This window comes from Rhopalosiphum padi, chromosome 1 (assembly GCF_020882245.1).
Source record: "Rhopalosiphum padi isolate XX-2018 chromosome 1, ASM2088224v1, whole genome shotgun sequence".
Classification (NCBI taxonomy): domain Eukaryota; kingdom Metazoa; phylum Arthropoda; class Insecta; order Hemiptera; family Aphididae; genus Rhopalosiphum; species Rhopalosiphum padi.
In genome coordinates, this window is record NC_083597.1 from 74870466 (window position 1) to 74887638 (window position 17173).

General features: G+C 26.2%; 1 protein-coding gene across 1 annotated transcript; it reads left to right on the plus strand.

Annotated features, from left to right (window-relative positions):
* Positions 1-9232: 9232 nt before the first annotated feature.
* On the plus strand, positions 9233-16955 carry LOC132918143 (ATP-citrate synthase). Its single transcript, XM_060979258.1, has 14 exons — positions 9233-9423; positions 11512-11677; positions 11747-11932; positions 11998-12188; positions 12254-12512; positions 12616-13149; positions 13207-13386; positions 13494-13617; positions 13678-13793; positions 13881-14077; positions 14171-14451; positions 14906-15594; positions 15659-15932; positions 16336-16955. Exons 2-14 carry the CDS (start codon positions 11522-11524, stop codon positions 16425-16427), a joined length of 3279 nt encoding a protein of 1092 aa, XP_060835241.1. The 5' UTR covers positions 9233-9423; positions 11512-11521; the 3' UTR covers positions 16428-16955.
* Positions 16956-17173: the final 218 nt, after the last annotated feature.

Consider the following 17173-nt stretch of genomic DNA (forward strand, 5'->3'; position numbering starts at 1 on the left):
ATAATAGTTGTGTACAACTACTATAGCAGGGGTCATCAAATAATATCTCAGAAAAGCCCCATGAGAAATCTTTTTTTCAGGGACTAAAAAAATTCAAAGTACAAATTTTTAACATTTTGATATTATAAAATTTTAAGTAATGATAACTTGTTTTTCTTGTTTATGGGCTGAATAAAATTTGTTTACAGGATGCCATTTGCCAACTCCTGATCCGAGATTGGTAAATTGGTTAATATAATACTTCAAATTTTATAATTATGGTATAAATATTGTATAAATAATATAAATTAAAAAATATTATGTGATTTTTATTATATCATGTTCTTGATTAAACTTTAAATGACAATGATTAAACAATTTCAAATCGGGTTATCATATTTATAGTACATTTTATCAATTGTTCCCTTAAGTGTACTTTATCAAGCATAATTCTTTTTTTTTGTGCTTCGTAATTTTATATGAGATTCTGACTGTACTTCTTATAGTCCGTTAACAAAATTAAAAATATTAGGATGAGGGCTGTAAAAGCATTGATTTAATACAGCATGATATGATTCACAACTATTTGTTGTAGTAACTGCCAATTCGGACCAAATATTTGGAGAAAATGTAGCATCAGTTGAGATATAAGTGTCTAGTTTATAATTGCAAATATCTGTATTTGCTTGCCATTTGGTTGTATAACTATTAAATCTTCTACAAAACATTCATCATTTACCAACTTTTTCAGGTGTTAAAAATGGCAAACCAAAAAACTATTTTAAAAAATTGCTTTTTTCTATGTTTAAACTGTTTTATAAATATAAGGTATTAATATTTTAGACCGATGGTTTATAACCGAAACCCAACCTACCTACTAACTTTTTATGCCCAGCACTCAACTTACCACTTTCAAAATGTGTACAAATCACAAACCCAATTTACCTAGCCCCTCCCCCCTGATTTATAGATACTTGGTAGGTAGGTACTAAATTATGGGATTTATGATCAAATATAAGGCAAAAATATTAAAAGTATTAGGATAGTCATTGTTGAAGAGTGATTATATGACAGTAATAGATGTAACACATTACTATACCTACTCCGTTTCATGAGAGAAGAAGATTCACGTTCTTTTGTCGGTTGATGCGCATCTCCCACCATTTTATAATCATTGTGGAAACCGTCAGGCATTGAAAAATGAGAGTGCTATTGATGGTGGCAGATGCAAGACTCATTATCGTCTCTCATGATATGAAATATAATTCCATTTTATAAAAATATAATTATTTAAATATCTAATAAACATCAAATCTAAAAGAAAATCTTAAATTGTAGACTTAATTTACTTTGTTTAATTCTAAAATCAAAATTAGCTTTTCACATAAAAATTGCTATCTACAAATGTCATTCTAAATTATAGACTCGCTCTTTAATTGCTAAATCCAACTCATTCCTGGAAATCCCACAAATCATCTTAAAAGAAAATTGTGTCAAAATGTATTGAATGATTAACGTGGTCAACTAACCATTTATAAATAGTTTGCAAAAATAAATCTAATAAATGGTTTATCACTAGATAGCCTCCCTCCTCATGTATATCATTGTTGTGTATTTTTTTCATTTTCTAATTTATTAATTATGCCTTGTAGCATAGATTGTAAATAATTTTTTGTTTAGAAAAAAAGAATAAAAAATTCGGGTAGGTATTTAAATTAAATATGAATATCATAGATTTACTTATAATGCAATACTTAACAATTTATTAAATATAAACATTACATATTTTTTAAATGCAAATATTTAATGATAAAATATACATTAAAATATTTACAGTATTCTGGATTCCAATTTTATTTTCTTGATTTTTAAATGGTAAATTTAATTTACCTCCCTTGGTACTAGGGTCATGTATTAAATAGACAATAATGAATGCTAATATTTTGCATTTTTTTTTATAATCTCTAGGTCAGTATTCTAAGTATAGAATCTCTATAATTTGATGATTCTATTTTGTAATATTACCTACATATAGAAACATGATTTGTAATTATGTTTCTTTGACGGGTAACTGTTTTTGAATCATATATTCATATACTTATAAAATAAAATTATGAACTAATATTTTTTATATATATTTTATAATGTATTTTTATATACATTTTTGAGAGGTCTCGAGGTGATTCAAATTTTAACCCCATTTTATCCCTTGGTTTAAATATATAATTATAGATATTAGACAGTAATATTATTTGTTTATGTATATCTGCTATTATCTTATTTAACATAATTGTATAATATTATCTAGCTCATTCAAATAAAAATGTATTTTATTATTATTATTTATTTTGTTTATACAAATAGGACAGTTTTTATTATTAATTTATTCTAATTTTTTCTGTCTAAGACAATGTAACTTATTGCAACATACAAAAATTGCAAATTCTTCACCAATTCTTGACTGTCTATTATAATATACAGTATATAATTATAGAGGTTACTAATTTGAATTGTAAAATTAGTATCCCTTGTGTATTATAATTGCGATTTTATTTAATTAAGCAAATATTAAACTTTCTAAATTGTCATTTGTTAAACCAAATATGTTTAACTTTTAAATAAAAATATTTACCTATATTTATATAATAAATGTAAATTAAACAGTTTCACATTCATCTATAAAAACAATTTTCTCATTTATTCACAGTGATATTTCTTTATTATAAAATTATAATAACTTGTATATATAGCACTAAGTGTGTTCAATAATAAACTAATCCTTTATGTTAAAGAAATAAATAATTCATCAATTTTTGATAACACATCAAAAACCTAATAAAATTAATTTTTATAAAGTTTTAAATAGTTATCTCCAATCAACCGAAACGGTATAATATTAATATTGAGTTGAATACATTGTAGTAAATACGAATATAAAAATTGTTATATAGGTAAGTATGTTACTTCCCTATTATTCCCTGTATATATCCCTGTATAACTTATAAATTAATTCGCCTAAACGATCGGTTAATTTCTCTCCCAAATGATATATGCTCTACTCAGGTAAATTTTGGGTTATTCGCCCAAATGAATGACGTCCGACAAAATTGTTCCAAAAATCCTTTAGTGTCAATATAGTGTCCTCTCTTCAATTTTTTATTAGAAAAGGTACACATTTTACCCAACATTTTATTTCGTTTTTCCACTTTTCTGACAAATGTATGTTAAAAATAATTTCTCGATTTTTTGCACACAATGCTGAATAAAAAATAAACCTCCCAATATGTCACTAGTTTTCAATTTTTGGTCTGGGTACATGATGATTTGCTATTTTTTGTATGACATCTTCGTAATATCGCGATTCTTTTTTTTTAATCGGATTACACATAATTCAAATTATATAAGAATAAAAGTCATAATGTACCAAATTTTAACTAGAAAAAATTTCAGGAAACTGCTTTATTGTATTAGTTTTAAGTTTGTATCATTATTGAGTAGATTACTGTAATGGATAGGTAATATACGAATTCAATAATAAATCATTGTAGGATACATGAAAAACTATCTTGAGCGGTGACAAAAACTGAAGAACCCTATATTTTTAAAGATATTTTATAATATATTTATTATTTTATACCTACTACTAATTCAATAAATCGAAATGTAATCTAATTTTATATAAAAAATATCGCATATGTCATATCTTATATAGTAACTCAGAATTAGTGTAATATTAATACTTAATAGCAGTTAATTGATATTTACTTAAATCAATTCCGATGTACTGTATATTATAATGGTATGATTATTTCGATACATAAAAATCGAAATTTGGACGAGTAGTTTATGAGTTACAAGCAGCGCTGAATTGGCAAGATATCGGCCTACCTAGTTTTAGAATTTCTAACGTTTGATTAAATTAAATTTCGGTTTAAATAATTCAAATTAATTATATTTTCTACCAATGTTTGTACCTACTAATTTATCACAAAAATAAAAATATTACGACCAAACAGTTGAAATCCAGCCCATATTTTGAGCGACCCACCGAGTCATACTCGGTAGTTCGCCAGACTAATCTGGCCCTGATTACCAGTATTAAAAGTTTATGTAAGCAGATATTTATTTTTTTAAAGACCAATATTTTACGATGTATCCGTACCTCTCCACTCAATTAACGTAAACTTTAAAAACTTATAAATCATAAACTATTCATCAAATTTCGAATTTTATATTGAATTACTTTAAAATATACCGTTATTAAATTTTTAAACAATGAATGTTCGATAAAATAATCACCCAATAAAATTTCGAATTTGTCAAAATACGGTGTTACATTAATATTATTCCCACTTTTCCTATACTTTTTGTTATTTTTCCTAGTTATTAAAATAATACTTGAAATTGTATTTTAATTTTATCCCCTCCCCTTAAATTATACTTACTAGATCCAATTTTCTACCAGAAAGGCAAAAACCATCCCTAAAGTTGGAGATTAGAGGATTTTTTCTGCTCCAAAAGACAAAAATAAATATCATCGTTGTAATATCAATAATTAATTCAAATATTTATCGTTTCACTCAAAATCTACAAAAAAATATTATTAAATTCATAATAAAAGAGTTTTCCTATTAGTTATTATTTTAGTTTAAACTAAAATTCATACCTATTTTATGTCAAATAATTAAACTATATTTTAGCCTACGTTACTCCAGCAGAATTGTTTTTGTCTAGAGTGGCGTTTATTGAACAAATAACAAAATAACTAAACTTAATATGCGGTGCTTATAATTAAATTTCAAAACTATTCATTGGGCTATTCATAGTTCTTTTAAATTAAGAAAAATATATTGTGTCCTTTTTGGCTGCTGTTTCTTGTATTAGCCATACATCTGTTATAATTTCGAGCTCAAAACATTTTTATAGTACTTCAGCGTATATGCCTCTATTGATAGGAAATGTTAACACATGTTTGATGGAATTTTTAATTTTTCAATTAATTTTGTCGGTAGAAGGCTTATTGCATTATTTTATATGTTATACTTAACAAATATATTGAAGCTCATTTTAAGGTTTCAAAAGTACTTTTTTTTAAATTTTGAATGATAACAGTTACAATTTTAAGAAGATGCCACACCCACCATTTATTATTGTTCTTTCCGTCATACAAGCAAATTTGCGTTCAACACAACTAATTTTGTGTTATTAGCATACATTTTAAAATAAACTGACTTACTATTAAATTTATATGTATTAATCGTTTATGTATTGTACGAACATTATTCGTGTTCATTTATTAGTTTTTTATAATCTTTAATTTTTTTTTTAAACAAATTATACCTAATGTTATAAGAATGCCTACGTAAAATATTACAATACAAAACTTTTCAGAACTTACTTAAAAATTAAAACTTCCTAATACCTAAATCAATTTATTATCATAATTAATTGTCTTACCTTAGTCTTTATTTTTGAGTAGGAAAGATATTATTTTTACATTTAAAACCCAAAAGATTGTTGTACATAAAGTATTGTAATTTTCACTGAATTTCTTGAATTTTTAAATTTTACGATTAAATTGTTATTATGAATATTTTTATAATTACTATAATACTTGTATACTGAGGTCTTATAAACTACAGTAGACTGCTTAAAACTGTTTCAAATATTTATTTATTATTAAATTACGTTCTGCTTGCGCTGCGAAGAATCTAATATAATCAGACGTATTTAGGAATTTAAAATTAAAAAACCTAATCTAACCCTAGATAAGAAAAAAAAACGCGTGCCGTATTAATCGTATTATATTAAAATACTCTGCAAAATTCAAAATTTACTTCCCCTAAAAATTAACCGCCCGGAGCCCAATCCTCCCTGGCTTTCCTCTAAAAAGGTCTCTGAATATAATATTACCTTTTCCGAAATTGTTTTATTTAAATCAAATATTACATGATTTGGATCTTCTTAATTCCGATATCTAATTAATAATTAATTATAATTATTATTCTATTAAGTTTAATTTAAACAATGTAAATAATGATTTACACTACGTTAAAATTAATTTTATTTTACTAAAAATGTAATTAGAAGATAAGCCGGTCCTCTCGAAAGTGTACTTCTTAATGAATGAATAAAATAATAACTTGATTACTCTAAATACTAAATACTGTGTTTTAATAAAATTATCCTAATGAGAGTTTATGTCATCCTTATTAACAAAACTATTTTTATCTGTTATTTAGATTATAATATATTAAATATTAATCTATATAATTTAATATGTCTATACATAACCTATGATTATAATTTAGCGAAAAATAATAATTTTTTAAAATTCGTAATTATACAAATTACCCTTGTACAATATATTTGTAGTTAATATTAAAATTCAATTTATTTCTATTTGATTAAAAATAATCGTCAATGTAAATTTACTACGTATTTATGTTAAATTTAAAGCACAAGCATTACATTAATTATAATATTATTTTAATTCATTGAGTACAAATTAATTTGGTTATTACTTATTTTATTACTACGACAAAACATACATCTGAACTGGCTTACAGTTATATTTATAATATTGTAATATGGGAAAAAAGTCGTCCGTAGCCATGTTACATCACAACATTATTCACTGGGTATGTGTGTTACACACGTACCTTGTGGACTTGTGGTTCGTAAATAGTTTAATTATTATGTATAATATCAATAATACGTCAGATAGTAATGCGTCCATATATTATAAATACGAATTTACGGACTAATACTGATACCAGCAGGGTTAGGGTTTATCAATGTCAAGGAGTCCTTGGAGTAACTTTAGTTCATTTATAAGTATCTATTTCTCACACTTGTACTTTAAACACATCGACATTTAAAATTAAATAAACTTTTTGTTTGCTGCCGACTAATTATACATTTATGTGTTTTTGAATTGGTTATTAATTATTAAATATTATGTATTATAAAGTTTTATTATTTTGAGTTTTTAATAGTATAATGAAACTATAGTATAACCTCAGTGGTAATGGTATGTTTGTACTCGTTTATTTGTGTTGACCTTATTATTGATTCGGTATACATACATTTGTTAGTTTTTCGCCTGAAATAATATTGTATTTCTGCGACGTATTTCTGAACAGTTAATAAGTCTTTTATTATTATTCGATATCAATGTCTATAGCGACAAATATACAAAAATAGGTAATTCGTTAATCCATGTTTTCTCCCCAGTCCTTACATCATATTGTTTACTTTATCATGTTGACACGTTTTACTTTCACTTTTATCGTTGTATATATAACTTAAGTGAAATCAGTTAGAGATTTAAAATATATTTTAGTTCTAAGGAAAATAATTTTAATAAGTAATAACACTTCTTCATTAGTTAGATATCCATTAACCATTAAAGTATTGCCTAAGTATAGAATACATTTGATTTTGTCAAAAATAAGTATCTAATTGACAAAAATGTATAGTCAATAAAAAATAAATGTAATATTTATTTAATTTAGTTAAATAGCTAACTTAATTTTACCAAAATTGCTTTAAAAATGTTTTAAATACATTATGTTAATATTGAAATATAGTAATTTAATTTCCTGTATTTAAGCCATAAATATGAATATACTTAAATGTCTACGTGAGGTATGCGAGGTAGGTATTTACAAATAATATATAGCTTAAAGCTTAAATTTTCTTAGCGTCTAATATTTTTACGTTTCTTCCAAGACAATATTTAAAAATTTCGTATTTTTACAACTTATGAAAAATATGACCTTGTCTTTCAACAAGGTCGAAAGAAAAGTATCTAGTACAAGCATGTTATTAGTTTCCTGCTTATTTATAAGTTAAGTCTAACCAGATTCTTACTTGTGGAAAAACTTGTAATACTACATATTATGACATGACTAGTTTTATTTCAGATTTAAAATTTGGTTTGATAATACGAAAGAATATACCTACGTCCTATTTGTACTCTTCGATATACTACTTTATAGTATTATATTAATTCTAGTCTAATTTTGAATTATGAAGACGACCTTCAGCTATTAATTGCAAGCAACTTAGTCTTAGTGGTAGTTGGCCTTTGTACCTATTACCTAAATAAACACGCAACACGTCTAATATCACAAATACAAAATATTTATTTTTCGTTAATAAACATATTATCTGTAAAATTGTTTATACAATAAAAATATTATGTGCTAAATGCTAAAATACAATAACATCAGTTATTTGACAAAAATTTTATGTAATAATTACACTTTAAAAAAAAAAATATTAAAAATCAAACAATTTTAGACTAGTTTTGTGTTAATACAATTTTAAATGATTTATAAGTATGTAACTTAGATAAACATTACTATATACTAGTAATTATTCTTTCATATACTATATTCAATTTATTTTCTTAGTTCAGTTTCTATTAAAAAGTAAAAACATACCTATATTGTATACATTAATTAAAACTTATTCGCAGATTTTAATATTCTAGTTATCTCAGTTTGAATCACGAGTGTTTTTCAACTATTCTTAACATTTTCAATTTTTTCAAATAGGTATGAATTCTATTATAGGTAGTAGGTACCTATCATTAAAAACATTGATTTTTATTTCAACAGATATTAAAATGCTGTTATTTTGATCTTGCATTCTCACGTTCGTTTTTATTATCGTACACAGTATATACTGCTTAATGCTTATGTGTGATAAAATAATCATATTACTATTAAAACTAATTAAGTAAGTGCTAGCTGCGACACCTAGTTCGTATAAAGTAAATAAGTATATCTTATTAATAGTCTTATAGAAGTTAGAAACTTGCTCATACATTAAAACTATATTAATAAATATAATTAAAAAAATATTCGCTTATATTAAATCTTAAGTAAATTTAAGTATATAGTATATACATTTTTACAATTATTAATACTGAGTCACGTTTTATTGTTATTAGAATTATTTTTTCTATTATAAGAGTTATTTATGTACACAAATAACGCAACTTTAATTATTATTTTCTAAAATAAAAATTTTAAGATCATTCCGAGTTGAATATAAATGTTTTATTTTTTTTACCCGAAGATTTGCTATCGACAGCTTTTTTATGATCAATTGACCCAACAAAACAGGCTTCTCAGTCTTAATCATTATTATCTATACCGGTCTAAGTCAATAGGTTATAATATTGCTTTGGATATTGTTACGACCTTGGTCACGTAAGAAAGGGCGAGCTTAATAACTTTCTCCGATCATGTCAGTCGTGTTCGCGCCATCGACGGTGTTCACTGTCCGCCTCATGGTATACTGCAACGTCGTGAATCAATATTATTAAATACTAACTTAATACTGTGTTTTATTAATAACACAGTTAATAAATTATAACGATCTCCGCTGATCGGCATCGGCCCATATATCAACCTAAACACTGTACTGACGGTAATTTGCTTTTTATAAAAATATTTTTCTTATTTAGTTATTATATTATTTTAATTTGATCACACTTATTTTGTTTAATTAAAACAATGTTAAAATTTTTTTCAGTAATTTTAAGTTAGTATGTTTAAAAAATGAATACGTATTGAAGTAATAATTGAAAATATAAAATTAATACTAAGAATCCAAAAAAACTTGTGTGCTTTTAAGATTAGTGAACATGAGTACATGACTGAGTCATGTCTACTTTTAAGAACTATAACTAAAAGTAGTAATTGATATTTGATTATATTAAGTATAACAGTAGAATAACAATTAGGTATCTACAATGTTTACGTTTTGATTATAATTTTCTATTGATAATATTTTCTTAAAATTAATAGCATTGATCATATGGCTTCAATTTTTCATAATTTATTATAATATACTTTTTTATAAACCTGTATTATGTATTTTTGTACGAATCATTAGTTTTAAAAATTGATGCAGTAAATATTCTCATATTTTGATGTTTTTCAATTCATAAGTAAATTATGAGAAAGTATAATATAATAACCAAATTAATAATTTAAAAAAAACTGGTTTTAGCCACGTTTTTGGTATTTCTAAAAATAGAAATTTTAAATTATGAAATTGTTACTAAAAGTAGTTCTAATAATATTCATTAAATAAAAAAATATAGGAAATTAATTTTTAGGCATTTTTATAAATTACATTTATAATAAGAGAATATATTTTTAAATGAATAATAAATGTAATTAAATATTATTACAGATACCAAGCTATTAATGTAAACCAAATTATCTGTATCTATAGAAATGTATTATTTTATTTTTTCTAATATTAAAATTACACCCAATATTAGAGTGAGGATCACATAATTTGTGTCAATCAATTACTTTATCAATAATTTAATTAAATGAAATATTATATTATATTAATTTATATTACAATACATACATTATTGTGTTAATAAATACATTTTATATTCACTCATTTGAAACAGTATTATAAAATGTAGCAATGAATAATATAAAATTGTGGAAACTATATAAATATTGTTTTAATATTTATTTTTAAAGCACGTTCCATTCGTATTATTTTTAACGAGTTGTTAATTAACCAATTAAGTATACAATTAAATTGATATATTTAGTAATAATCTAATATATTATGTTCATTAATTTGTGGCAATATATATAACCAAACCTACACGTCATACATGATTTATCCTTGTTTCAACTACAAATCATTATGTAATTGTAGGTATAAATTTAATGTATAAAATAAATATAAAGAATCAATGATGAATAAAAAATTTTGATATTCTCTCTTGATTAACAGAATAATTGTACATTTTAATAATAATAAAAACTATTTTTATTTAAGTTATTCTCCATATGCTTTGCTTCTTATATATATATTATATGTCTGATATTTTTACGAATAATATATAATATTTAAGGTCGTTCAAGTTTACTTATAAATGAAGTTGACCTTTAATGACCCCTGTGTTATCTATATTTTTTATGAATGCCCATATTTTTTTAATATTATAGAGATTGATAGAATAAATTGCTCAATACTCACTTATACATTAATCAGACTATTTTTGTTTAAATGTTGTACTTAGATTTAATGTTTTAATATTTTTTAATTTAAATTATTTATCAATCAAAAAATTGGCCTCTGCTACATTATTGGATAATTCTCCAAGAGACTTGATTTAAAACAAAAGTGGTATTGTGATCTGTTATAAAATTAAAAAAAATAGAATAAAGTATATTTTAGAAAGAAGTGTTATCAATAAATCTTCTTCATCTGCAATATTTATTATCATATTATATCTTATGTTTAATCTTTACCCATATATTTATATACTATTAAGCAATGTAAATTGTATATTGCACATGAAAATAAAAACAAAATTTTGGGGTTTATGATATATCTATCTATATTATTTAAAAAAAAATTAATAGTTAATGAATAAAATCAAAAACTTTATTAATTAATAACTACATTTGTAAACATTTTATAATATTATTATGATTATTTATGTAATTTACTTATTATCTATATTTTATATTTCAGTTAATTCATAATGTCAGCCAAAGCAATAAGTGAAGCAACCGGAAAAGATATCATAAACAGAAATTTAGCCCCATTAACATCTGCTGTGAAATGCCGGTTTGCTTCGGTTAATGAAAACACTAAATGGGAAGACCTCGTACTGGATAACCCATGGCTTAAAACTGAAGTATTAATAATAAATATTTTATTTTTAATTAATATTAATAATAGTTAATGAACATTTTATTATTTTTAGAGCTTAGTTGCAAAACCTGATCAGTTAATAAAACGTCGTGGTAAATTAGGCTTGATTAAAGTAAAAACTAACTATTCTGAAGCTAAACAGTGGATTCTAGAGCGGTTGGGTAAAGACCAACAAATTGGTCGTGCCAATGGAAAACTGAAAAATTTCATCATTGAACCGTTCATTCCTCACAAAGATGTATGTATAATATATGCTTATTTACTTAAAATAAATTAATATTTCTAAAGAATTGTTATGTGTAGGAAGAAGAAGCATATGTATGTATTTACTCTCATCGCCACGCTGATACAATTCTCTTCCATCATGAAGGTGGTGTAGACATTGGAGATGTTGATGCTAAAGCATTAAAACTTGAAGTACCAATTGGACAAAATGTAACTGAGGAACAAATCTTAGAAAAGCTATTGACCAAAGTCAGCCCAGCCAAACAAAAGTAAATATATTTTAAAATTTCATCTAATACATTTATAAAATTGATAAATGTATCATATATTTTAGAACTATTGCAACATTTATAGTTGCTTTATACAAAATGTATGTCAACCTTTACTTCACATATTTGGAAATCAATCCATTGGTAGTAACAGATAGTGCTATATACATTTTGGATTTGGCTGCAAAAGTTGATTCTACTGCTGATTTTATTTGTCGTTCATCTTGGGGTGAAATTGAATACCCACCACCATTTGGACGAGATGCCTTCCCAGAAGAAGCCTACATTGCAGATTTAGATGCTAAAAGTGGAGCTTCTCTTAAAGTAAATTATAAAAACAACAATGCAATTTAGTATTTTTGTTTATAATCATTTTAACTTATAAAGATGTTTCTAATAATTTCAAATTGTTTTTTGTTTTATTTAGTTAACAATCTTAAATAAAAAAGGACGTATCTGGACAATGGTTGCTGGTGGTGGTGCCTCTGTTATTTATGCTGATACCATTTGTGATTATGGTGGTGCTAGCGAATTGGCCAATTATGGAGAATACAGTGGTGCTCCATCAGAACAACAAACTTATGAGTATGCAAAAACAATTTTGGGTTTGATGACTCAAGAAAAACATCCCGATGGCAAAGTTTTAATTACTGGAGGTGGTATTGCCAATTTCACCAATGTAGCAGCAACATTCAAAGGTATCGTCACAGCTTTGACAGAATACCAGACTAAAATTTTAGATCACAATATCACAATATACGTTCGTCGTGCTGGTCCCAACTATCAAGAAGGTCTGAGAATTATAAGAGAAGTAGGAAAAACTTTACGTATTCCCATTTATGTATTTGGCCCAGAAACCCACATGACAGCTATTGTTGGGTATGCTCTGGGTAAAAAACCAATACCAAAAGAAACTGAACAAGAATCTGTTACTGCCAATTTCCTCTTACCTGGTGGACAGGTAATACACTTGCCTATAATTAAGTTATTTATTGGTATTAAAAAATAAAATGTTTAGGACTCAAATTCTGTGAATGCAAAACAAGAAGTTGTTGATGGATCTAAAGGTGGTGCAACAAGTCCAATAGTAACATCATCTGTACGACCTAAGTTAACTTTGACAGCCCCTTCTGTTAAGCCATTATTTGGAAGCAATACTAGGGCTATTGTTTGGGGAATGCAAACTAGAGCTGTCCAGGTAAATAATAATTTTCATATTTTATATTTGTTCATCTTTTAATGCTAGTCTTTGTTTAAAAGAAGTCTTATTTAATTAAAATACGATGAACTTATTTTATTTTCCAGAGTATGCTTGATTTTGATTTTGTTTGCCGAAGACATGAACCGTCTGTTGCATGTCTTGTATATCCATTCACCGGTGATCATAAATTGAAATTTTACTGGGGACATAAAGAAGTCTTAATTCCTGGTAAGTGATATCTTTGTATGTATTTGATATATCTAATCAAACATTTATTTTTAATTATAGTTTACAAAAGAATGGAAGATGCCATGTTGAAGCATCAAAATGCCGATGTCTTAGTAAACTTTGCATCTTTAAGATCTGCTTATGACAGTACAATTGAAACTCTTAATTATCCTCAAGTAAGATTGAAACACATATAACACAATGGTTTTAGTATCTTTATAGTTAACATTAATTAATAATTAATATTAATGCAAATTATTTAGATCAGAACTATTGCTATTATTGCTGAAGGTATTCCTGAAAATATGACAAGAAAATTAATATTATTGGCCAATGAAAAGAAAGTTACAGTTATCGGACCTGCCACTGTTGGTGGATTAAAACCGGGTGGTTTTAAGATTGGTAACACTGGTGGTATGATGGACAATATTTTACATTCCAAATTATATAGAGCAGGAAGGTAATATTTCAACTTTTAAGGCAATTCTTTACAACTTAAAAATTTTAAATTATCTAGACTAAATTAATAATTATATTTAAATTGTATTTATAGTGTTGCATATGTCTCTCGGTCTGGTGGTATGTCTAATGAGTTAAATAACATAATCTCAAGAACAACTGATGGTGTATACGAAGGTGTAGCTATTGGTGGTGACCGTTATCCAGGCACTACATTTATGGATCACATCATGCGATATCAAGCAGACCCAGAAATTAAAATGATTGTACTGTTGGGTGAAGTTGGAGGAGTTGAAGAATATGAGGTTTGCGAAGCCTTGACTCAAAAGAAAATCACAAAACCACTTGTGGCCTGGTGTATTGGAACTTGTGCCAGTAAGCTTAAACACTTCTTCATAGGATTAAAACAATCTGTTTACAACCCATGCCAATCTATTATGATCTTTTCTTCTCTCTATTAAACACTGTTTCTATTTTCAGCATTGCATTGATTTTCTTCTTAATCTTTTTCTACTAAATCGTACCATCTTTACCAAGGTCTACCATTTAATTTTTTATAACTTTATAAATGGGTCTTCTACTCACTAGATATAACCTGTCCATTCCTACCATTTAATGGCTAAAAGTCGTACACTTAACTTATACATGTGCCATAAGTTTTCATTAGTTCTTTGAAAACTATCTATGTTATTTTATACCAGTCTATAATTTGTCAGTGTTTGTTAAACAAAAATCTATAGTTTTTCTTCATCTCCCTGTTGCACGTCAAGCACCACACAATTCAGGTATAAATAAAAATATGTTTAAAAACAATATTTATTTTTATCAGGTATGTTTACATCTGAGGTTCAATTTGGTCATGCTGGTTCATGTGCCAACTCTGATCAAGAAACAGCTACTACCAAAAATGCCAGCCTCCGTGAGGCTGGTGCATTTGTACCAACTTCGTTTGACTTTTTGGGTGATATTATTCATGATGTTTATAAGAAATTAGTGAAAGAAGGCGTTATCATTCCTCAAGCTGAATTACCACCACCAACTGTTCCCATGGACTACTCTTGGGCACGTGAACTTGGCCTTATTCGTAAACCAGCTTCATTTATGACTAGTATTTGTGATGAACGTGGACAAGAGTTATTGTATGCTGGTATGCCAATTAGTGATGTTCTTAAGGCAGATATGGGTATTGGAGGAGTTATATCACTTTTGTGGTTCCAACGTTCTTTGCCGCCATATGTGTGCAAATTCTTTGAAATGTGTCTTATGGTAACTGCTGATCACGGACCAGCTGTATCTGGTGCTCACAATACTATTGTCTGTGCAAGAGCTGGTAAAGATCTAGTTTCATCTCTGGTTTCTGGATTATTGACTATTGGAGACAGATTTGGTGGTGCTTTGGATGGAGCTGCTAAACAATTTACTGAAGCATATGACTCTGGTTTGATTCCAATGGAGTTTGTGAACCAAATGCGTAAAAAGGGATCACTCATTATGGGTATTGGTCATCGTGTAAAATCGGTAAGTCATTAATTTTCCTAATAAATATAAATGTTATATTAATCATGGATAATTTTTTTTTAAGATCAATAATCCAGACATGAGAGTAAAGATCATAAAAGAATTTGTTTTGGAAAACTTTCCAGCCACTCCATTATTGAACTATGCTCTTGAAGTAGAAAAAATCACTACATCTAAAAAACCCAATCTTATATTGAATGTTGATGGATGTATTGCTGTATCATTCTGTGACTTATTGAGACATAGTGGAAGTTTTACACGTGAAGAAGCCCAAGAGTATATTGATATGGGCTCAATTAACAGTTTATTTGTACTTGGAAGAAGTATTGGATTTATTGGTTAGTAATATATCATAATATAAAAGATATTTTAAAAGAATGTCAGCGCAGTATTTGTTTTCTCTCTTAAACACCCACATCACAGATAAATACATTAATTTATCAATTTTCTACATTGTTATTTTTTAACTTTATATTAAAAAGTTATATATTTACATGAATATTTTATTGTATTAAGATAATATCAATATGTAATACCTTCAAAAGTATTATTCTCTATAATTTTTATTATTGGTAATTTTACCCTTAGATTTGATAAACGTAAATTAAAAAAAAATGATTTTGTACTAAAGGGTTTTGTTTGTGTTACACATAGGCCAGAAAAAAAAACACATTGCGCTAACATTCTCTTAAGAAGATAAAAACATTTTTAAATTAATATTCAATATTTTCTTTATTTTAGGACATTTTATGGATCAGAAGAGATTAAAACAAGGGCTCTACCGTCATCCATGGGACGACATTTCTTATGTCTTACCAGAACAATATAACTAGGAGATTTTTTTAAATTTTGTTTTCTATTTTAATTGGTCGACAAGTGAACAAATCCATTTGCGCTATATAAACACCAATAGAAGTTTTGGTTGCGCACAATTTATTACCTGATAAGTCTACACACAAGCATTTTAAATAGCATCTCAGTTTCAATATTTAAAACAGTTTTGCATTTGATTAGATACCACTAGTAATAATTTTTACTCTGTACATAATAATTACTATTTATTCATTGGGTTTATATGTAAACCTGTACAAAAATTGCATACATTTTTAATGCACCGTCTTTATTATTTTTATTTATTTTTTTTTTTGGTCTTAAAAAAGATTATTTTAGAAATTGTTTAAGATAAAATAAGTTTGTTATTATTGACTTGATTATGTATTGACTTAAATAATGGTGATAATATTCAATTTTTAGATTTTTATTTTCATATTTTTAGTGTTATTTCTGATGTAAATTCTCAAACCGGTCTGAAATGTATAATAAATTTCTCCAACTTCTTAGTTGGTAGAGGTAATACATTACTATATTCTTATCAATTCTTTTATACCTTTAATATCCTAGTATATTGCTTTAAACTTTGTTAGTTTTTTGTAGGCCTTGGAAATTAAACATAGGTACACATAATATAAATATTTAACCACAAATTTGATATTTTAATCAAGTATTGTACAATACTAAACTCTTTGTAGCAAGAGAACGCGACACACACCGACCAAAATCAGTTTTTCTACGTATTCCC